Source organism: Thamnophis sirtalis, unplaced genomic scaffold, assembly GCF_051295495.1.
Source record: "Thamnophis sirtalis isolate CommonGarterSnake01/CBP01778 unplaced genomic scaffold, rThaSir2_p1.2 scaffold_2, whole genome shotgun sequence".
NCBI classification, from domain to species: domain Eukaryota; kingdom Metazoa; phylum Chordata; class Lepidosauria; order Squamata; family Natricidae; genus Thamnophis; species Thamnophis sirtalis.
In genome coordinates this window covers 45,191,385-45,215,418 of record NW_028261382.1, presented here as the reverse complement: position 1 = coordinate 45,215,418, position 24,034 = coordinate 45,191,385, and the positions used below count along the sequence as shown (strand labels likewise).

Here is a 24,034-nt window from a genome sequence, read left to right as displayed (position 1 = left end):
AGTATAGTATAGTATAGTATAGTATAGTATAGTATAGTATAGTATAGTATAGTATAGTATAGTATAGCCTTTATTGTCATTGTACATCATGTATACAGCGAAATTGGTTTTAGCCTCATTGGTGCAATCCATGACCAAAAATACAAACAACATAAATAGCACAAAGAATAATCCCTATGCAAGTAATTAGGAAAAGAGAAAAAGAAAAGGTATCTGAACAGGTCTAGAGGTGGCGCTCTTGCCTCACAATCAGGAGGCTGTGTGTTTGATCCTAGGTAGAGGAAGATATTTCTCTATCTCTCTGGGCACACTGAGAATTTATCTCCTGAACAGAAACTCCGCCCTGGTGACAGGAAAGGCATCTGGCCAGTAAAACACTCTGCAAGCTCCGTTAAGTTGCCCAGACTCCACTCCGCAAGGGATTATGGGGTTGTTAAATGACGATGATTAGAATCTTTCTCGCTTTAAGTAGACAAATTTAAATAGAGGCAAAATGATCTCCCACCTCCTTCTCTCCCCTTTTACTGGCAGCTCAAGTTTTAGTTTTCATTCTTTAATTTTAAATTTTTTTTTTTTTTAGAATTGGTGCTCTTTTTCATCTTGGCATACTTACCGCCCCTGCCAGCTGCTTAAACAGCTGTTTAAAGCCTTCGTCGATCTCTCTTTCCGAAAGTATTTTCTAGAGAAACGGGGGAAAGGGGACGGCGTCAGAAAACGAGGACTGGATTTCCCAACTGGCTTCCGACGGATAAAATCAACGGTGGAAGCCGGATTAAAAAAAACCCCATCTTATCTCAAGTGGATCGTCTTGGAAATACGCCTCCCTTTGAAGGAAGATGTGTATTTCTCCTTTCAATGGAGAAAGGACATTTATTTCCTGCTCCTGAATTCCCCCAAATGTCGAGAAAAAATTTGTCAACGGAAGCTTCTACCTCATCGGGAAGGTTGGCTTGGATCTGATCATCCATCTCCCTGCAGAAGGATGGAAATTAAAAACAAAATGACACTTAGAAATAACCTCCTCCAAAAATACAGATAGTCCCCGTTTTACTATCACAATTGAGCCTGGAATTATGGTCATAAGCCATGCTGGCCATTAAGCAAGTCACCGCAAGACTGGTCTGATTTTAGGACTATTTTTTTTAATTCAGCGGTCGTTAAGCGAACACAGTTGTTGTAAGGTGAACATCACAATAATTAATTGTCTGCCATTTAAAAAACCGAAGACAAATTCATTGTGTGTCTGTTCACACTTGGCCAATAAAGATCATCATTTGGATTGTGAGCCACCCTGAGTCCCCTCCGAGGAAAAGGGCGGCATATAAGTGCAATAAATTCCAATTCCAATTCCATCATCATCATCTCTTCCAGAAAAACCAGAACTGAAGCTGCGTTTCCAGCAAAACAATTTAACTTGCAATCTTGTGACAGTAGGATGTAAATTTGCTTAGCGTAATATGATTGCACGATCGCAAGGGGTGGAGTTTGGCAGCCGTCAAAACTTTGAATCCAAATTGTAAGTACTTTTTTTGGGGGGGGGGCTGAATGGTGGCAGCTCCTCAAATATTGGAGGGCTGCTATCATGTCTCTCCTAGTCCTTCTTTTCATCAAACTAGACATACCCAGTTCCTGCAACCGTTCATTGTATGCTTTAGCCTCCATTCCGCTAATCGTCTTAAAAAAAGACGGGATGACTTACACCGTCCCAGCTTTGTTCTCCGAGAACACGCGAATTACGAAGTCTCCTTCCTTGTTGGGCTCGAAAGTCGACGGGACCACGATGTATTCCCCGGGGGGCAGCCTAAAACGAGTGCTCACTTCGCGCAGGTTGATGAACTGCTCCGAACGGGCCCGGGAAGAGTTAGAGAGGAAGAAATCCCGCTTCAGATGGACGGACGGCTGCCCCTTGCACTGCCGAGGAAGAGGAATCGAGATTTTAAAAAAAATAAAGAAAAAAAAGAAATCCATTTTGCCAGAGATTCCCTCCCACTAAGATTCCCCCGGAGATCAAAAGGAATCCAGAAGCCAAGACTTGCCTGCAAAGATGGAGATTTCGTCAATCATGAGCACTGAGCTGAATGAAATAGGTCGGTTTGGAGTAAAAGGCTGGTAAAACCATGAGGACTAGCATCTTAGAGGTTTTTTTTGAAGCCACGGACCACACACAGCCCAAAATTACAGGTAGTCCTCGACTTACGACCCACATTTCCGTTGCTAAGCAAGACAGCGGTTAGGTGAGTTTTGCCCCATTTTACGACCTTCCTTGACACAGCACTGAAGTGAATCACTACCGTTGTTAAGTTAGCAACAGGGTTGTAAAGTGGATCTGGCTGACTTTGCTTGTCAGAAGGTCGCAAGAGGGGATCACACGTGGCAACGGTCGTAAGTGTGAAAAACCATGTCGCTTTTTTGAGTGCTGTAGTAACTTTGAACCGTCACTAAATGAAGGGGTTGTAAGTCGAGGACTACCTATACTGGGAGGGCAGGAGTCTACCTATACCCCACTGAGCAAAAGACCGAACTACATTTAACTCAGCAATTGCTCTATATTTGAAGCGAAGAGGTCTAGAATCTTAGAATCCCAGTTTTATTCCTTCCAAGCTGGGGAAAAGATTTATTGCCCTGGAATCCTGGAAAATCTTTACTGACATTGAGACCCAAGTGGATCTGGCAGCAGATTTGGATAGTGAGGAGGGTTGGGGAGGAACCTGGGCCAGTGCTGGAGTCTGGGGGAGGCTCTGAGGAGGGCTCTGTGTCGGAGGCAGAGAGGGGGCCAGGGCCGTCTGACAGTTATCAGCTGCCTTCGGAGTCAGACATCAGTGAGGCAGAAGAGCAGCTGGAGCCTGTTCCCACTGTGCACATGCGCAGAGCTGCCAGAAGAAAAGAACAGCTTCGAAATCAGGGTCGACTTGGGAGGAAAGTCACAGGTGGACGGTGAATGGCCCCTCCCATAGGATATAAAAGAGGAGCGAAAGGGGACGGGGCTTTTGCAGGAAACAATTCGGTTGGTTGGTCGTTTTCAGGAGTGTGATGATCTGTCCGTGAATCTCAGAGACTCTGTGCCCAGAGTCTTTCCTTGCACAGCCCCTCGTTTGGGAAAATATTGACATGGCAGCTTTCCAAGCTAGATAAGGTCTGTGGTCATAAATACGCCTTTGAAAGACTGTTTGCCAGGCCTTGGCTGGATGTGAATGAGAGGAATTCACATTCGTTTAATAAAAGGGGGGGTTTGTCGGGACCAGGACTTTTTTGGGGGGAGCCTAGGTCAGAACAGCTCTTTGCAAACATACCTCCGGGGGCACCTGGCAAAAAAAAACAGAAAAAGAAAATCAGTTTCGAAAGCGGAACCATCTCAGTTCAGAGAGACTTCCGGGGAGAGGCGGGGTAGGGGAGAACCCCTTTGGAGAGACTACCTCATAGATGGCGTAACCGATGGTCTCCATGTCCTTCCCGAACCGCCTCTCTTTGCGACGGTTTTTCTGCATCAGGGCCAAAAGGAAGCTGCAGCCGGGCTCTCTCCGCCCATCCTCGTCCTCGTGATCGACCTCCTCAAGGCGAATTTTAAACTGGGGGTTAATCCAGAACGTGGCTGCAGGAGGAGAGAGCGCGGGAGAAGATGGAAGAAGGCCAGCGCGAAAGATCGGCGTGGTCAGGCATTGGCCAGGGGCCCCTTAACGTGTCTTGCACACAGGTAGTCCTCGATTTACGACCATAATGCACCCTGGAAATTACAGTTCTGTTGCAAGGGTCGTAAAGCAGGACAGCAGTCCTTGATTTACAACCATACTGCACCCCGGAAATTAAACTTCTCTTGTAATAGTCGTAAAGGGGATCAACGAACACTGGTCAACGCAACTTTGAGCGCTGGTCGTAAGCTGTTTTGTTTTTTTCCAGCACTGCCATAACTCGGAACTGTTGTTGGAACGAATGGACGATAACTCACAGATTCCTTGCTAATTCAAACAGGAATGTGAACTCAACAGCTTCGCATCCCACACGTACATAGCTCCCTTAATAATTTCCCCTGCGTTTCATGACGACTGTCGGGCTGGAAAGAGATGTGGGTTTATTTTTGCAGGGTTTTTAAAAAATATATTATTTATTAGAGCTTGAGCAAGGGGTGGGACTAGAAGACCTCCAAGGTCCCCTCCAATTCTTTTATTGGATTTCTATCCTGCCTTTATTGATTTATAAGTAACTCAAGGTGGCAAATAGCAATAGCAATAGCAGTTAGACTTATATACCGCTTCATAGGGCTTTCAGTCCTCTCTAAGCGGTTTACAGAGTCAGCACATTGCCCCCAACAACAATCCGGGTCCTCATTTTACCCACCTCGGAAGGATGGAAGGCTGAGTCAACCTTGAGCCGGTGAGATTTGAACAGCCGAACTGCAGAACTGCAGTCAGCTGAAGTAGCCTGCAGTGCTGCATTTAACCACTGCGCCACCTCGGCTCTTATGTATCTAATATTCCTTCCTCCTCTTCCTTCTGCTCACAACAACCCTGAGAGGTGGTGTTGTGGCCCTCCAGTGGCCAGTGAAGCTGGCAGCAGATTCGGAGAGTGAGGAGGGTTGGGGAGGAACCTGGGCCAGTGCTGGAGTCTGGGGAAGGCTTGGAGGAGGGCTCTGTGTCGGAGGCAGAGAGGGGGCCAGGGCCGTATGCCAGTTATCAGCTGCCTTCGGAGTCAGACATCAGTGAGGCAGAAGAACAGCTGGAGCCTGTTCCCAGTGTGCGCATGCACAGAGTCCCCAGACGAAGGGAAGAGCTAAAGAACAGGGGTCGACTTGGGAGGAAGGCCACAGGTGGACAATGAATGGCCCCTCCCAGAGGAAATAAAAGAGGAGCGAAAGGGGAGTGGCGTTTGCAGGAGACCATTCGTTCGCTCCCTCTGCCACGGGAGATACCTGGGAAATTCCTGCAGCCCCCAGCCGTGCTCCCTCGTCGCCAGGTGCCATCATACAGCGTGGTGTTCCATTTTCGGAATTTGCGAGCCTTCAGGGCATCGGGGGTGAGGTTGCAGATCTCCAGGCGGTTAAACTCACGGAGGAAATCTTGGAAGGACATCCTGCGAGCGAAGGGAAGAAGGGAGTTCCGAAGTTGAAGAGTGCAAAGTTACAACAGGAGAGCAGAACCTGTGGGCTTCAGATGTTTGTCGGGGAGGAGGGAGAACTTGGGAATCTCCCGTGATATTAGAAAAATAGTGTCTGCGCATACACACACACACACACCAATAACACAGATTTTTTTCAAATGACTCATGCATTTATTTTATTTTTTAGAAAAAAAAATAGAAGTTAGCTGTCCACCATCCAAGGCCAGATTTCTCAATCATTAATTCACCTCATTGAAATAAGTGTTATAACTTCTATCTATCTATCTATCTATCTATCTATCTATCTATCTATCTATCTATCTATCTATCTATCTATCTATCTATCATCTTTCTGTTTATCTTTCTGTTTATCTTTCTATTTATCTATATCTGTTTATCTATCAATCAATCTATCAATCTATCATCTATCTTTCTGTTTATCTTTCTATTTATCTATATCTGTTTATCTATCTATCAATCAATCTATCTATCTATCTATCTATCATGTATCTTTCTGTTTATCTTTCTATTTATCTATATCTGTTTATCTATCAATCTATCATCTATCTTTCTGTTTATCTTTCTATTTATCTATATCTGTTTATCTATCTATCAATCAATCTATCTATCTATCATGTATCTTTCTGTTTATCTTTCTATTTATCTATATCTGTTTATCTATCAATCTATCTACCTACCTACTTACCTACCTACCTATCTCAATTGTCCCTTCCTTCCTTCCCTCCCCTTCTTTTCTCCCTCCCTCCCCTCTTCCTTCCTTCCTCTTCTTTCCTTCCCCTCTTCTTTCCTTCCATCCCCTCTTCTTTCTTCCTTTCTTTCCTCCCTCCCTCCCTCCCCTCTTCCTTCCTTCCCTCTTCCTTCCTTCCCTCTTCCTTCCTTCCCTCTTCTTTCCTTCCTTTCCCTCTTCTTTCTTTACTTCCTCTTCTCCCTCCACTCCCTTCCTTTCCCCCTTCTTCCTTTGTTTCCTTCCTCCCTCCCCTCTTCCTTCCTTCCCTCTTCTTTCCTTCCTTTCCCTCTTCTTTCTTTACTTCCTCTTCTCCCTCCATTGTCTCTTCCTTCCTTCCCCTCTTCTTCCTTTCTTTCCTTCCTCCCTTCCCTCTTTCCTTCCTCCCATACGCCCCCTCTTATGCTGAAAAGCAAATCCAGGCAGCTAAAAAATAAAAATCATAAATATTAAAATAATATTAACACTCGTTACAAAATTAAAAACCAACCCATGTGACAGTACGGCGGTGGCATCTTCCCCATTAGTTGTTAAATTTAAATATGATGTCCTGATAAAACTCAGGAAAAAGCCAGAACCTACCAAAATTCCCCATCCTCCATTTTCACTCTCAGCTGCTGCCCCACAGCCGGCTCCACTGCATTCCACTCCCCAGAACTGTTAAAACAAAATAAAAAGAAGAGTTGTGAAAAGGCTCCTTAAATTCACCAGAGGGAAAAAAACAGATTTTAGCCAGGCTGAGGATGGTTAATGAGGCCGGCCAGAAAAAGAAACTGGCAGAAGCTTGTAAAATTTAAGTTATGTAAACAAACAAGGAAACCAGAAACAAGCTCTTGAGCACCAAATTTCACTGGGCTGGTTTTTCTAGTTTATCGTTTATCGATAAGAATTAAATGGTAAAACTCTCTACACTACAGAGAGCTGGGTCGGATTCTAGCTTATTAAAATGTTCATTAAGTATGATGCCCAGGGATGTTTTGAGAACAGGTAGGGAGACCACACACACACACACAAAAGGATTGATTGATAAGCTCTGGGTCGGTCTATTCTAATGTTTTCCAACTTTGGCGGCTTTAAGATACATGGACTTCAACTCCCAGAGTTCCCCAGCCAGCATGTAAAATGGCTGCCTGATGAATTCTGGGAGTGGAAGTCCACCCCTCTTAAAGCAGGCTGACTGGGGAATTCTGGGAGCTGAACCCCGAGGTGGCGCAGTGGTTAGGGTGCAATACTGCAGGCCACTTCAGCTGACTGTTATCTGCAGTTCAGCGGTTCAAATCTCACCAGCTCAAGGTCGACTCAGCCTTCCATCCTTCCGAGGTGGGTGAAATGAGGACCCAGACTGTGGGGGGCGATATGCTGACTCTGTAAACCGCTTAGAGAGGGCTGGAAAGACACTGTGAAGCGGTATATAAGTCTAACTGCTATTGCTAAGCCCATCCCTCTTAAAGCCGCCAAGGTTGAGAAATACTAATTTATCTTTCTATTTTAAGACTGGGGAACTTTGATGGAAATGAATGGATAATTCTGCTTCATTCATTCTGGTGATTGGCAAGGCCACCTCAGGACAAAAGGATGCTGGGAGCTGTAGTTTCACCTGTCACTCCATGCTCCCGTCCATTCCACCTCTCCCCAAGGGTTCCGGATCCGGATCAGGTTGACACGCTGTCCTCGGTAGTTGATCTATATCAGAAAGCAGAGATTGTCAAGAGTCACTGAATTCCCATCATGGTGGTTTTATGCAATTAAACCACAGCCAGTCCAATTCTTAAGACAGAAACCAGAAGTGAGCAAGTTGATGTCTTGATTGCTGAAGATTGCAAACCTTAACCCTGGAGTGGTTCTTAGTGCCAAAGAATAAATTCTTGAGAAAAATCACGTTACAGGTAGTAATTCTCAACTTACAACCCCAATTACGCCGCAATTCCAAATTGCTAAGCACGGGGGACATTAAGTGAGTTGTGCATTAAGTGAGTTGTACAAATCACATTAAGTGATTTTACAACTGTTTTTTTTGGCCCCGGACGTTAAGCAAATCCTTGCAGTTGTTAAGTGAATCATACGGTCATTCAGTGAACCTGGCTTCCCTTATTAACTTTGCTTGTCGAAAGCCCGCTGGGAAAGTCCCACAGGGTGATCACATGACCTTGGAATGCGGTAACTATTGTAAAATATATTTTGTAACAGTTGCCAAGCGCCCGAATTTTGAGCGTGGGACCATCGGGGATGCTGCAACGGTCATAAGTATGAGGACCGATCCTACGTCAGGGCTGCTGTAACTTCAAATGGCTGTTAAACGAATGTTGTAACTCGAGGACTACCTGTACATGGCATGTGATATTATGCTTCTATAGGAGATGGCCAAGCTGAGCACGAAGGGTCAAACGGGTCACCAGTCATGAATCCCTTCGCACCCACAAGAGACCTAAGTCCAGCCCACCATGAATTCCTTATCTCCCGCTAATTTCCCTTGGCTGTTAGTAGTTCAGGTTCTCGTAGAGACCTTAAGCTTATGATAAATCTTTACATCCATTTGAACGGTCTGGATCTCCTGATTTCCCTTGGGCTTGACGTTACTCTTCGCTTTCTAGTTTGGTTCTTATGACGGTTTAACAATTCTCACCTGCTCACCTCCGGTGACTGAGTAAGCATGGCCCTTCACCAGTTTCTTGAAAGTGACGGCTTCCATGTCGAATGCACTGGTGATCTGGAATTCAAAATGGGAAGGAAGACGGGTTAGAAGAGGAAACACCCACATCACAAATTTTGAATGCCCACAAAGAAGTGGAACGGAGCTACTACAGGTAGTCCTCAACTTACAACCAGTCTGAAGTCACAACAGACTTCCGCAGCATTTGCTTAACGATTGACTGTAAAATCTGGTCGGTCTTGTGGATGATCTGACTTAAGACTGTCATGAATTATGATTGAGATGATCATAATCATGGTTGTAACTCAAGGACTCGCTACAGAAGTCCATCTATTCCCTCTGGTTTTAGTACAGCCTTTAATATTTTAATCTGTGTAATTTTGATGTGTCCATGTTTTAATTATATTTACTTGCTTTGTCTCCTTGCATAACAATTCAATAAATAATAAAATAATGAGAGCAGGCATCATAATTTCATTTTTTAATGGGTGCCAATGTATTCACTGAAAAAAAGTGACAATAAAAGTTATCTTACCTTATCTTATTCCTATCCTAGCCTACCTTATATTACCTTACATTACCACCTTCTCTTCTCTACTCTCCCCTCCTATCATCTTATCTTAATCTTGCCTTACCTTAACCTCTCTCCTCTCCTACCTTCCCTTCCCTCCTATCATCTTATCTTAAACTCGCCTTATCCTACCTTATCATCTTCTCTTCTCTTAGGAGTCGACCCACCTGTGCCCCTCTTGCTAAGATGCCCATCTTTAAGCGAAGGGAAGATGACCCCCCCAATGTACTCACGTCAATGGAGCATCCCATCAGAGATCCTCTCTCCAGGGCTTTCAAAATGATCTGGAAAAGGTCGCTGGGAGGCTTCCGGAGATCGTACCACTCGGTCACCCCGCCTGTAAAGTCCTCAAACCCCTCGGAGGTGCTTCCTCCAGATAAGGCCTCATAGCAGCCATTCACCCTAGGGAGACATCGAATCATAGCATCTATCCCATGGCCACTCGAGGGTGATGTTATCACGGCTTGAACCTTAATTTAATACTCTTGTTTGCTGGTGCTGCACTTAAGACTTATATTTGTGATTATATGTACAGTATATAATGTGTTTCGTTAGATAGCAGTTAGCAATAGCAGTTAGACTTATATACCGCTTCATAGGGCTTTCAGCCCTCTCTAAGCGGTTTACAGAGTCAGGATATCGCCCCCACAGTCTGGGTCCTCATTTCACCCACCTCGGAAGGATGGAAGGCTGAGTCAACCTTGAGCCGGTGAGATTAGAACCGCTGAACTACAGATAACAGTCAGCTGAAGTGGCCTGCAGTACTGCACCCGCACCACTGCGCCACCTCGGCTCTTCCGAGTGGTGCGGTGGCCTAGAGGTGGAGCTCTGGCCTCACAATCAGGAGGCTTGTGAGTTCAATCCTAGGTAGAGGCAGATATTCCTCTCTCTGGGCACCGTGAGAATATAGCTGCTGAATATAACTCCACATTGGCAACAGGAAGATCATCCGGCCAGTAAAACATTCTACCAGCTCCATACAGTTGGCCAACTCCACCCCGCAAGGGATTATGGGGCCGTTAAAAGAAGAAGATGATGATGATAAATGTGTTTTATTACAGTGATCCCCGACCTTTCTGGCCTTGTGGATTGGCAACAGTGGCGGTGGTCGGGGGAGAAGGGATGGTTTCATGCTGCTTGAGCCAGTGGAGCTTCCCACACCTATCACTTCTGCAGACGAGTTCCCGATGGGCCGCAGGCCAGTACTGGTCTACAGACTCGGGGGTGGGGACCCCTGTTTTATTACTATTGTATATCACGTCGGAGACTTCAGCTTGTCCAGAATGCAGCCGCGCGAGCGATCGTGGGTGCACCTCGGTTCACCCACGTAACACCTATCCTCCGCGAGCTGCACTGGCTGCCTATTGGTCTTCGGATACGCTTCAAGGCGCTAGTCGTTACTTATAAAGTCCTTCATGGTATTGGACCTGGGTACTTGAGAGACCGCCTGCTGCCAATTACCTCCAATAGACCGATTAGATCCCACAGATTAGGCCTCCTCCGAATTCCATCCGCCGGCCAATGCCGACTGGCGACTACCCGGAGGAGAGCCTTCTCTGTGGCTGCTCCGACCCTCTGGAACGAGCTCCCCGTGGAGATTCAAACCCTCACCACCCTCCAGGCCTTCCGCAAAGCCCTTAAAACCTGGCTGTTCCGACAGGCCTGGGGCTAAAGAGCTGTTGCCCCCCGCCTCGAATGGTATGACTGCTGTGTGTTTTTTAAATTATGTATTGTTATGCTCGGTCTTTTTATTTCTTGTCTGTACCCCCCTCCCCTGATTTGAATTGTGAGCCGCCCTGAGTCCCCTTGGGGAAAAGGGCGGCATATAAATGTAATCAAATCAAATAAAATCACTGACTGCATGATTCTGTTGGTGTCATATGAAATCACAGACCATCAGGCTGCAATTTCTCTGCCCATTTCTCAGGCGGGGAACATGGAATCCCTCTCCAGAAGCCAATTCTTGGAAGCGGGTGGAAGAATGCCAAATCTTCTGACAGCTAAGATCAACTCTGAAACACCTTCCTCCTCATCCCCTCTACTCCCCCAAAAAAGGAAAATAAAACGATACGTACTTGGCATAAGCTTTTTCGAGCAGGGCGCTCCAGAACTCGTTCCCTTCGGCTGAATGAACAAAGACCAGCTTGCCATCTTTCGTCGGGAGCAAATCGTCCACCACCACATCTATCCATTCCCCAAACTGCCAGATCTGTTTTCAGAAGGCAAAAAGAAGTCAAGAATCCTTAAATTTGCAGGTCAGCCGGACTCAGCGGCTGTTCTGTTAAGGAAACGTGTGATAATAATAGACCACAATTGTGCAACCGTAATAAACCAACAATCTCGGCCCTTTTTTTTTAAGTGCCTTTGGTCAATCCAGGTGGTCCTCGATCTACGACCATCACTGAACCCAACGTTTCTGTTGCTAAGCAAGACTGTTGTGAAGTGAGTTTTGTCCCGTTTTTACGAACCTTCCTTGCCACCGTTGTTAAGTGAATCACTGCAGTTACGTTAGTGACACGGTTGGTAAGTGGCTTCCCCAGTGACCTGGCTTGTGGGAAGGTCGCAAAAGGGGATCACTGTGACCGTCATAACTATGAGACAGTTGCAAAGCCTCTGGATTTCGAGCACGTGGCTAAGGGGATGCTGCAAAGTTCATAACTGTGAAAAACAGTCATAAGTTGCTTTTTTTCAATGTCGTTGTAACTTTGAACAGTCACTAGGTGAACGGTCGTAAGTCGGGGACTACCTGTAGTTTTTCTCACTCTAAAGGTGATGGGGAACTTGCAAGGTTATGCTAATGGAAAGTTATGATGCATATAGAGCTATACAACTCCGCGTTATAATTCTGGTTGGTATACCCTGCTTGTATTTCAAAATAGAATGGAATAGAATAAAATAGAATAGAATAGAATTTAGAATAGAATAGATAATATGGAATGGAATGGAATGGGATGGAATAGAATAGAATTTAGAATAGATAATATGGAATAGAATAGAATAGAATTTAGAATAGAATAGATAATATGGAATAGAATAGAATTTAGAATAGAATAGATAATATGGAATAGAATAGAATTTAGAATAGAATAGATAATACGGAATGGAATGGAATGGGATGGAATAGAATAGAATAGAATTTAGAATAGATAATATGGAATAGAATAGAATTTAGAATAGATAATATGGAATAGAATAGAATAGAATTTAGAATAGAATAGATAATATGGAATAGAATAGGATAGAATTTAGAATAGAATAGATAATATGGAATGGAATGGAATGGGATGGAATAGAATAGAATTTAGAATAGATAATATGGAATAGAATAGAATAGAATTTAGAATAGAATAGATAATATGGAATAGAATAGAATTTAGAATAGAATAGATAATATGGAATAGAATAGAATTTAGAATAGAATAGATAATACGGAATGGAATGGAATGGGATGGAATAGAATAGAATAGAATAGAATTTAGAATAGATGATATGGAATAGAATAGAATTTAGAATAGATAATATGGAATAGAATAGAATAGAATTTAGAATAGAATAGATAATATGGAATGGAATGGGATGGAATAGAATAGAATTTAGAATAGATAATATGGAATAGAATAGAATAGAATTTAGAATAGAATAGATAATATAGAATAGAATAGAATTTAGAATAGAATAGATAATATGGAATAGAATAGAATTTAGAATAGAATAGATAATATGGAATGGAATGGAATGGGATGGAATAGAATAGAATAGAATAGAATTTAGAATAGATAATATGGAATAGAATAGAATTTAGAATAGATAATATGGAATAGAATAGAATAGAATTTAGAATAGAATAGATAATATGGAATAGAATAGAATAGAATTTAGAATAGAATAGATAATATGGAATGGAATGGAATAGAATAGAATTTAGAATAGAATAGATAATATGGAATGGAATGGAATAGAACAGAATAGAATTTAGAATAGAATAGATAATATGGAATGGAATGGAATAGAATAGAATAGAATAGAATTTAGAATAGAATAGATAATATGGAATAGAATAGAATAGAATTTAGAATAGAATAGATAATATGGAATGGAATGGAATAGAATATAATTTAGAATAGAATAGATAATATGGAATGGAATGGAATAGAATATAATTTAGAATAGAATAGATAATATGGAATGGAATGGAATAGAATAGATAATATGGAGTAGAATAGAATTAGAATAGAGAATAGAATAGAATAGAATAGAATTCTTTATTGGCCAAGTGTGATTGGACACACAAGGAATTTGTCTTTGGTGCATTATATTCTCAGTGTCCATAAAAAGAGAAGATACATTCGTCAAGAATCTTAAGGTACAACACTTAATGATAGTCATATGGTAGAAATAAAAGAAAGAGGAGATGAATCCGTAGGCCCTGGACAAAGGATGGGGGAGGTATTTACCTGGAAGTGGAAGATACCAGCATATCCGTTCTGGAAGCTTTGTCCGTGGGGGACCACGCGATGGAGAAGGGGGTCGTTCAGCGTGAGTGACGCAATGGCAGCTAACAGCCAGCAGTCCCCTAGAGAGAACGATAGCAGAAAATTCAGCCAGAAAAAGCCCATAAAAATTAGAACATGGAATAACAGGGTCGGAAGGGACCTTGGAGGTCATCTAGTCCAACCGCCCCCTTGCCCAAGCAGAAAACCCTGCACCCTTTCTGACAGAGGGCAGTCCAGTCTCTTCTTGAAAGCCTCCAGGGATGAAGCTCCCACAACTTCCGAAGGGAACTTCTGTTTCATTGAATATAGATTATCCCCCCACTCCGCCGAAACTAGAAATAAACATCAGTTTCCAAGAGGGGAAAATTACTATACAGCCATTTACATCATCCACAATTGACAAAGTGTTTTACAGATCATCCATTTACTTAATGACGTCAGTATTCGCTTAACGACCCCTAAAAACATGGCCGCAAACGTGGATGCGGCTATGTGGTAACCCATTTAATGACTGGCACAACTTAGGACTGTGATTCTGGTTGCAAATTGTAACTTTATCTTTACTCTAAATCCATATAGACTCACATAGATTAAAAAGGCCTAATTTTTGTATACGAAACTCACCGGATCCATTCTCGACATATCCAGACAAGACTAGACAAACTAAATCAAATAAAACTCACAGGGCTTCTATCGATCAAGAATGCTGGGCAGCAAAAGTTTGCTCGCTTGGTTGACTTGGTTGCAACCTGATTCACACACCTTGTCAGTTTGAAAGGCTGTGTTGTTTGGAAACCCAGCCAGTTGTGGCTTGTTGGACACACTACGCTTAAGACAAGCCGGGGTTTGCGTGCAAGATGCATCTTCCAATTGGTTTGCAATTTTGTAGGCTCACGATCGATCGGGAAGTCTTCTGACCTCGGCTTCCCCAACTGCACAAAGCCGAATCCTCATCCATATAAACCCCTTTTATTGAATTGACGGTGAATTCCTCTCCCACAAAAGTCTTTCCTCTCCCATAGTCTTTCAAGATAGTTTACAATTACCGACTTTGATCAGGCTTGGAGAAGGGCCAGGCCGGTATCTTTCGGATGCCGCGATACTTGGTAAGAATGCAGGAATGAACTAAATGCCTCCTGCAAGCTCCACTCCCCTTTCGTTCCTCTTTTATTCCCTCTGGGAGGGGCCATTCACCGTCCACCTGTGGCCTTATTCCCAAGTCGACCCCTGTTCTTTAGCTGTTCCCTTCGTCTGGCAGCTCTGCGCATGCGGACACTGGGAACAGGCTCCAGCTGTTCTTCTGCTCCACTGATGTCTGACTCCGAAGGCAGCTGATAACTGGCACATGGCTCTGGCCCCCTCTCTGCCTCCGACACAGAGCCCTCATCGGAGCCTTCCCCAGACTCCAGGACTGGCCCATCTTCCTCCCCAACCTTCTCATTGTCCGAATCTGCTGCCAACTTTGCTGGTGGGCCACAACACATCCCTTTTAGAGCGCATTAGCTGGGGGATTCTGAGAATTGAAGTCCACTCATTGTAAAGAATGGAGGCTGAGGAATCCTGGGAGCTGAAGTCTACCCGTCTTAAAGCATGCTAGCTGGGGGATTCTGGAAGTTGAAGTCCACTCGCTTTAAACCTTGGAAGCAGAGGGATCCCGGGAGCTGAAGCATGCTGGCTGGGGGATTCTGGGAATTGAAGTTATATTCCTCCCCCCCCCCATTTTTTTAATTTACCAGGTTGTGGTCATGGAACAGCACTGGCAAGAAGTTCATTGCATCCAAACTCTACGAGGTGATTAAAACACCCTCAGCATCCCTGCTCTGCCATACTCCTCAAAGTGGATCTACCTATTAATTTACAACCTGCGGTGATGAATCCACTTTATGACCGGAATTTCAGGCTCAGTTATGGTCGTAAGTGGAGGACTACCTGTATGTAATGTCTGTTCTAAGCTCTGGAGGTTTTCGTGGTCTTTTTTTGATTTTCCTGGACAAAGGGGAATGTTCCTCCCCAACCTCCTCACTGTCCGAATCTGCTGCCAGCTCTGCGGTTGGGCCACAACAGGAAGGACCACGGAGGGGTGGTAGAGTCTGGAATTGCTACAAGCTTCAACCTGTCCTTTAGCCCCAAAGTTGGCTGGGCGCCAAAGGGTGGGGTGGCAGCGCTAGGCAGCCGCGGATCAGATAATTGAGAGGAGGGTGTGGAAGCAACCAGAAGGGGGGAGGGGGGGGAATTCCCTGCAACTTCTGGGGCCAGAAGAAACGGTTAGAAGCTGCTCAGAGGCGGATCCAACCTAGGACTAAGAAAGGATTTCCCGGCCGTGAGAAAAACTAATCAGTGGAACGGGTGTTGCCTCCAGAAGTTGTGAATGCTCCAACACTGGAGGTTTTTAAGAAGATGTTGGATAACCATTTGGCTAGAATTTTATACAGAGTAATAGACTTGGAAGGGACCTTGGAGGTCTTCTAGTCCAACCCCCTCTTCTCAGGACAGAGACCCTATTCCCATCTCAAACAAATGGCTCTCCAGCCTCTTCTTAAAAAGCCACCACTGATGGAGAACCCACCATTTATGGTGGCAAGCCGTTCCACTGGGTTCATTGTTCTCACTGTCGGGAAATCCCCCTGCCCTTAGTTCTAAGTTGCTTTTCGGTTCCCGTCTGATTGGGTGGGTGGGTGGGGAGACAGAAAAGATCCCAAGGATGTGGAACCCCTTGTGGTTTAGGGTTAGGGTCTCACCACTCACCCAGAGCTCCCTGACAAACATCGGTCCGTGTGGCGCCGTCTACGATGAAAAGTGGGTTCCGGCACATTTCCTGAAAGATTGAAAGAGACAAAGCTGTTAAGAGGCAGAAGAACGTGAGAACGCCAGCAGGGTGTGAAGACACTGCATCAGGCACCGGACTTATTTTAGGGGCCAGATAGATGCCCTCTGGTTTCCCCAGTTGCAATGGATTGCTGTGGTGAATCTAGGCAGCATCGTAAAAAGCAGAGACATCACCCTGCCAATCAAAAGTGTGTCTAGTCAAGGCTGTGGTTTCCCCAGTGGCAATGGATGGGTGTGAAGGTTGGACCACAAGGAAGGCTGAGCGCCAAAGAATGGAGGCCTTTGAACTCTGGTGCTGGAGAAGACTCCTGCATTGAGTCCCTTGGACTGCAAGGCCATCCAACCGGTCAGTCCTAGAGGAGATCAACCCTGGCTGCTCTTTAGAAGGCCGGATCCTGAAGAGGAAACTCAAAGACTTTGGCCACCTGATGAGAAGGAAGAAGGACTCCCTGGAGAAGAGCCTCATGCTGGGAACGATGGAGGGCAAAAGAAGAAGGGGACGGCAGGGAATGAGGTGGCTGGATGGAGTCACCGAAGCAGCCAGCTTGAGCTTCAATGGACCCCAGAGGATGGTAGAGGACAGGAAGGCCTGGAGGAACGTTGTCCAGGGGGCCGCAATGGGTCGGACACGACTTCACAACTAACAACAACAACCGTACCCTAAAAATTCAAGACTCACCGTTGGGCGTTTCCACTTGACTCCATGGACCTTAGAAGAGTTTGGCCCCAGTTCTTTGAAACCCAGCGAAGAGGCGGTGGCGGGGAAGGTTTCATCCCTGAAGAGGCTCCCATTCCGCAGACATTCGTTGCGGAGCATCTCAAAATCCTGACCCAAGTGCTTGACTGCGTTCTCATGTTTCCCCAAACCCAGGTCTTTGGCCCGTTGCTTCTGGACTTGAGCTGAGACCCCGGTGCAATAAATCGGGACGATGACCTCTTCCGACATGTTGGTGGATTATCCAAGAAATAGAATTCCCTGAAAGAGGTAAGAGAAGAGATACTATCACCTTTCCCCGAAAATAAGACATTCTTTTGGCCCCTGAAATAAGCGCTTGGCCTTATTTTCGGGGAGGTCTTATTATTTTTGAGGTGCGGGAGGCGGGGAGCGGGGTCACCTCTTGGCTGCTGCTGTGTTGCAATATTTGGGGAGGGGCTTATTTTCAGGGGAGGGGTTATTTTAGCGCATGCGCTCAAAAGCCCGATTGGGCTTATTATCTAGGGAGGTCTTATTTTGGAGGAAATAGGGTAGTCAGTAGGAAAACTTTTGTCGATTGCTCGGTACAAAATGGTATCTATACGTTCAAGCCTCTAGTCCTTATGGTTACTGGAAAGAATTTGAAAGCATAACTGCACAACTATCCAAAATAAAGACAGGGAGTTTTAGTAGGTTGCAGACAAACCATGCACGCTTGCACACACAGACACACACAAAATGCACACACAAAATGACAGAATTTATTATGGCCTCAGATCAGAACTGAAAAGAAAAAAATATGGAAGGTCCTTAACTTATGGCCACAATTGGGAGCAGAATTTCTATTGCTAATGGATGCGGTGAGTAACCATGATTGGAGTTGGATCGGAGATTAGAGCTGTTTTTACACTATTTTTACTATTTGTTAAGCAAAACCCACGGTTTTTAAGTGAATATACGGTTGTTAAGTGAACTTCAGCCTTGTAGGGAGTTAATATGATTTATTACTTAATCTTCGGGTCAGCCAAGCCATTTAGAGTTGAAACAAAAATGTGAAGGCTCTGGAAAGAGTGCAGAGAAGAGCAACAAAGATGATTAGGGGACTGGAGGCTAGAACATATGAAGAATGGTTGCAGGAACTGGGAATAATGAAAAAGACTAGGGATAAAATGATAGCAGTCTTCCAATATCTCAGGGGCTGTCCCAAAGAAGAGGGAGTCAAACTATTCTCCAAGGCACCTGAGGACAGAACAAGAAGCAATGGGCGGAAACTAATCAAGGAGAGAAGCAACTTAGAACTAAGGAGGAATTTCCTGACAGTTGGAACAATTAATCAGTGGAACAGAAGTTGCCTCCAGAAGTTGCGAATGCCCCAACACTGGATGTTGGAAGATGTTGGATATCCATTTGTTTGAAGCGGTGTATGGTTTCCTGCCTAAGCAGGAGGTTGGACTAGAAGACCTCTAAAGGCCCCTTCCAACTCTTATTCATTTCTAAGCTATGACTTGATGTGTCTTTTACCCATTGTGGAACCTCAGCCTGCTGTTATTAAACCACAACGACTTGGCTCTGCCACAAACCATGGTTTATAAAGCAGGTCTGCACTAAAACTGCTTTATAAAACAGACGCAGGATGAAAACCTGCCAGCATGAAGCTCATCAAATTATTAAATTAAGGAGTTGGCATGGGGACTGCTGCCTCTGTACTAAACGTGTCTGCGTGTTTAAGTGAAGGGAACATCTGTTTTATATAAGGACATGGCCTTCAAAATCCCGGAACTTTTCTAGAAAAACTTGAAATTCAGCAAGATAGCCAGCCTTGTGCAAGTTGATCAGAGTCCCTGAGGAATTCAATTGTTGAATTTAGGTCATTGCAAACAGTTCCCCTCCCTCCTTTCTCCTTTCATACAATGAAGAAAACAAGCAGATGTTACAGCAACGAAGGAAAAGAGGGAAAAAAAAACGCCAAACCTTGCAGTGGTGGGCAAAGAAATGGATTTCCTTTCTTCCTTCCAAGTTTCTGGCTAGAATAGAATAGGAGAATTCTGAATAAAATAGAATAGAAAAGAATAAGAGAATTCTGAATAGAATAGAATTCTTTATTGACCAAGTGTGACTGGATGCACAAGGAATTTGTCTTTGGTGCATATACCGAAAGAAAAATAAAATACATTCATCAAGAATAAAAAAATGCAACACTTAGTGATAGTCAAGCTTACTAATAAGCTATCAAATTGTCCCAGGAAAAAGATAAAGCAATATAAATTGAAAGATACAAGCAACATGGCTATGGTCATTAAGTGGGAAGAGAGATGTACTAGGAACGAAGAGAAGAATAATAGTAATAAAGCCTTAGTGAATTGTTTGACAGTGTTGAGGGAATTATTTGTTTAGCAGAGCGATGGCGTTCGGGGAAAAACTGTCCTTGTGTCTAGTTGTCTTGGTGTGCAGTGCCCTATAGCGTCGTTTTGAGGGTAGGAGTTGAAACAATTTACGTCTAGGATGCGAGGGGTCTGTAGATATTTTCCCAGCCCTCTTTTTGACTCCTGCAGTGTGCAGGTCCTCAATGGAAGGCAGGTTGGCAGTAATTGTTTTTTCTGCCGTTCTGGTTATCCTCTAAAGTGTGAGAAGTTATCATCCAGCCCTCTCCCAGAAAAATGAAATATCCTAGGAAATATTGAAAAGGCAGAATATTTCTCTGGATGTGAAAAGAAAGAAACATGTTTTAAAAGACAGAATAGCTCCCTGCAGCTTCCTGCCCATCCCCACTTTGTTAATGGGCCATTAAGAAGGCCAAGCTAGTCCACTTTACATAATAAAGACTTCTCCACTTCAGCTACAGGAAAGCATGATAATATTGGCCCCAACTGACCACATGGAAACTGAGAACTCAACCAAACCTGGATTCAAAACACAGCCCAGAGAGTTGCCCCTGCATGGCCCCATGAGAGTCTGCCAACCAATCAGAATACATTTCTTACACAGGAACAGGAAACAGAGAGGTGGGACTGGGGGGGGGGTATAAAAAGCCTGGCAAGCCCCTCCCTCAGCCCTTCTCTTCTTCTCCACCAACATTGAAGCATGTGATCACCTTTTCTGTTCAGGGCTCAAGCCATGTGGCCCTGTCTAACAATAAACCATCTTTCCAAGCAGCCTCCATGTCTCCAGTGTCTTTTTCTCCACTTGGAGCTGAACCCAGAAGGACATTTCTTTCATCAGAAGTCTGCAAAGATAGGGGCAAGGCCTAGGAAAATCTGAAGAGACAAATTGGGGCCTGGAGGATAGCTTCGAAATCCCACAAAAAAGCCGAATTTTGTTGGTTCCATAGGATGAGATCTTTTAATGTTTTTAGGAAATAGAACCCTATACCACTTCAGACAAATCGGTATCCAACATCTTCTTTAAAACCTCCAGTGTTGGGGCATTCACAACTTCTGGAAGCAACTTCTGTTCCACTGATTAATTGTTCTGTCAGGAAATTCCTCCTTAGTTCTAAGGCTGCTTCTCTCCTTGATTAGTTTCCACCCATTGCTTCTTGTTCTACACTCTAGCGGTCTTTTAAACCAAGCGTAGAACACACTGGCGCTGGTTTCTCCCAATACCCATTAAATGCCACCTGTTGCATCCTTGGCATTCCAGTGTCCAGGCGTCAGAAGCCCAAAAGGACAGCGCACAGGGACACACACACACACACACACTGAATTCCTGCCTGCACGGCTATCCCTATTGAACGAAAGCCAAGGGCGATCATTTTCCTGCCGGCTCTTAATCTGTCTCAGAAGCTTTTGCAGGTATCCAAGATCTCCGCCGCAGAGGCTTAGGAGGAGAAAGAAGGATTGTCTTGCGGGTTCTCGGCTTACGACCGTTCATTTAGCGACCGTGCCAAGCAGCATTGGGAAAAAAGGGGGGGCTTATGGACCACCCCGGAATGCCTGCCGTTCATGGGATTGCAATTTAGGCCATGTTTCACCTTCCCCAGCCAGCTTCCGGCAAGGTAAGTCAACGAGGGAAGCTGGATTTGCTTAACAACTGTGTGATTCACTTAACGACTTTAAAAAGATGATTAGGGGACTGGAGGCTAAAACATATGAAGAATGGTTGCAGAAACTGGGAATGGCTAGTTTAATGAAAAGAAGGACTAGGGGAGACGTGATAGCAGTCCTCCAATATCTCTGGGGCCGCCCCAAAGAAGAGGGAGTCAAACTATTCTCCAAAGCATCTGAGGGCAGGACAAGACGCAATGGGTGGAAACTAATTAAGGAGAGAAGCAACCTTAGAACTAAGGAGGAATTTCCTGACAGTTAGAACAATTAATCAGTGGAACAACTTGCCTCCAGAAGTTGTGAATGTTCCAACACTGGACGTTTGTTTTTTTATTAAAAAAAATTTATTTTCAAAACAAACATACAAATCCTCCTTCTTTACATACTGTAGAAAGTGTATCAGTTGGTTACAAAAAGCTTTTGTGCATCTCTTCCACCGTCATCAAATATAATTCATATTAATTCTAATATCTTAACTCAGATATTTATTATATTACCATCATCATACCTCCACTTTTATTTGACTATAATTATTTAAACGTCCATCATAAAATATACCAAGATTTAATACATAACCACATGCTGGCATTTCATTTACTTATTTATAAAGTCCTCCATTAACATTAAATCCTCATATCCTGTTTTAGCTAAACATCCATAATATTTAATACCGAAATTTTCTAATCCTCCATGTATATAATTTATTATCATTATCCTTCTTTGTTTAACTATATCCTAGATCATAACATTTTCCCCCTATTAGTTAAAACTTAGCTGTGTCTAATTTTATTCTTTTTTATTGTTATTGTTATTAATAACCTTTAGATATAGTACAAAAATATTTCTAACCTTCCCTTCACGGGTAACATTCAATATTCATATCCAATTATTACTTATCGTAACAGCTCAACATTGTATACATTACTATCATTATCAATTTTTATTTAACTATATCTATTATCACTGAATTTAGCTAACACTGGATGTTTTAAAGAAGATGTTGGATACCGATTTGTCTGAAGTGGTGTAGGGTTTCCTGCCTAAGCAGGGGGCTGGACTAGAAGACCTCCGAGGTCCCTTCCAACTCTGTTATTCTATTTGAACAAATCCTTAAGAGATGATTCATGACTTCGGGGAAACCTTTGGCAGACCCGCCCATCATAGGGATAGGTTGAGACTCGCTCAAACCGGTATTAGGTGAGAAGATGAGAAAGCGAGAGACACAAATCCACACTTCAGAACAATTCAAGGGCAAAAAAAAAGACACATTTGAAACACCGACTCAATATTTTGACCTAGCCAAATCTCACTGTATTTACAAAACATCTCCTGTTGTTGCAAAACACACAGTTTGAGAAAATCTGAAGGCCTATTTACATTTTGTAGATTATCATACTTACAGTGTTGAAAACCATCTCTATTTTAATACAGACATTCATAGTCTTTTTTCCTCTAATTCGTACCCCTTTTCTCTAGCCACTCATAAAAACTGTTCCATATTCCGGTAATATTCCCTTTCTTCTTTATCTTTAATTTTAAAAGTTAACCTATTCGTTTCCGCGCATTCTAAAATTTTCCTAATCACTTCCTCATTCTGGTGGGGTGTTTTCATTTGTCGAGTATTTAGCAAATATAATCCTTGCTGCTGTCAGTATAGGTAAAACTAAACAGTTGGTCCAACGGTGAAATTCAAATTTTTAACTACCATTTCTGTGGGTGTGGCTTGGTGGGCATGGCAGGGGAAAGATATTGCAAGATCTCCCTTCCCACCCCACTCCAGGGCAAGGATACTGCAAAATCCCATTCCCTCCACACTTCAGGGGAAGGATACTGCAAAATATCCATTCCCACCCCACTCCAGGGGAAGGATACTGCAAAATCCCATTCCCTCCCCACTCCAGGGGAAGGATACTGCAAAATATCCATTCTCACCCCACTCCAGGGGAAGGATACTGCAAAATATCCATTCCCTCCCCACTCCAGGGGAAGGATATTGCAAAATTCCCATTCCCTCCCCACTCCAGGGGAAGGATACTGCAAAATATCCATTCTCACCCCACTCCAGGGGAAGGATACTGCAAAATCCCATTCCCTCCCCACTTCAGGGGAAGGATACTGCAAAATATCCATTCCCACCCCACTCCAGGGGGAGGATACTGCAAAATTCCATTCCCTCCCCACTCCAGGGGAAGGATACTGCAAAATATCCATTCTCACCCCACTCCAGGGGAAGGATACTGCAAAATCCATTCCCTCCCCACTCCAGGGGAAGGATACTGCAAAATATCCATTCTCACCCCACTCCAGGGGAAGGATACTGCAAAATATCCATTCCCTCCCCACTCCAGAGGAAGGATACTGCAAAATCCCATTCCCTCCCCACTCCAGGAGAAGGATACTGCAAAATATCCATTTTCACTCCAGGGGAAGGATACTGCAAAATCTCCATTCCCACCCCACTCTGGGGCCAGCCAGAGGTGGTATTTGCCGGTTCTCTGAACTACCCAAAATTCAGAACCTGCTGAATTTCACCCCTGATGTGGTCCCTTTATTGTAACCCTCTGGTAGATTATATAAGATGATGTAATATATAAGAAAACACAGTTTAAACTATTTGGTTATACTGTTACAATTATATCTAATACAAGTGTTATATTATAGTTCCTGTTATGAATTCATGTGTTAATGTCTATCATGATTTTTTTCATGAGATAGATAGATAGATAGAGATAGAGATAGAGATAGAGATAGAGAGATAGAGAGATAGAGAGAGAGAGAGAGAGAGAGAGAGAGAGAGAGAGAGAGAGAGAGAGAGAAAGAGAGAGAGAGAGATAAGATAGAGAGAGATTGGATGCAATTACTGGCATAACACCTTGTCCTGAATCTTGATCCCAAAGAATCAAAGCCATGTGGAATTTAAA

The 24,034-nt window shown here is 43.8% G+C and overlaps 1 protein-coding gene across 1 annotated transcript in view; it reads right to left on the bottom strand.

The window, feature by feature from the left end:
• The window catches only part of CAPN1 (calpain 1), a 34,946-nt gene that overhangs the window by 6,152 nt on the left and 4,760 nt on the right, over positions 1 to 24,034 (bottom strand). Inside the window, exons 2-15 of the mRNA XM_087705265.1 lie at positions 17,056 to 17,352; positions 16,296 to 16,365; positions 13,512 to 13,630; positions 11,133 to 11,266; positions 9,291 to 9,459; positions 8,460 to 8,543; positions 7,434 to 7,519; positions 6,419 to 6,493; positions 4,904 to 5,064; positions 3,414 to 3,589; positions 3,291 to 3,302; positions 1,700 to 1,911; positions 933 to 972; positions 614 to 679 (exon numbers count right to left, since the gene is read on the bottom strand). Of these exons, the coding sequence (XP_087561391.1) occupies positions 614 to 679; positions 933 to 972; positions 1,700 to 1,911; positions 3,291 to 3,302; positions 3,414 to 3,589; positions 4,904 to 5,064; positions 6,419 to 6,493; positions 7,434 to 7,519; positions 8,460 to 8,543; positions 9,291 to 9,459; positions 11,133 to 11,266; positions 13,512 to 13,630; positions 16,296 to 16,365; positions 17,056 to 17,322 (1,671 nt within the window). The 5' untranslated portion in view covers positions 17,323 to 17,352. The remainder of the gene's footprint in view (positions 1 to 613; positions 680 to 932; positions 973 to 1,699; positions 1,912 to 3,290; positions 3,303 to 3,413; positions 3,590 to 4,903; positions 5,065 to 6,418; positions 6,494 to 7,433; positions 7,520 to 8,459; positions 8,544 to 9,290; positions 9,460 to 11,132; positions 11,267 to 13,511; positions 13,631 to 16,295; positions 16,366 to 17,055; positions 17,353 to 24,034) is intronic.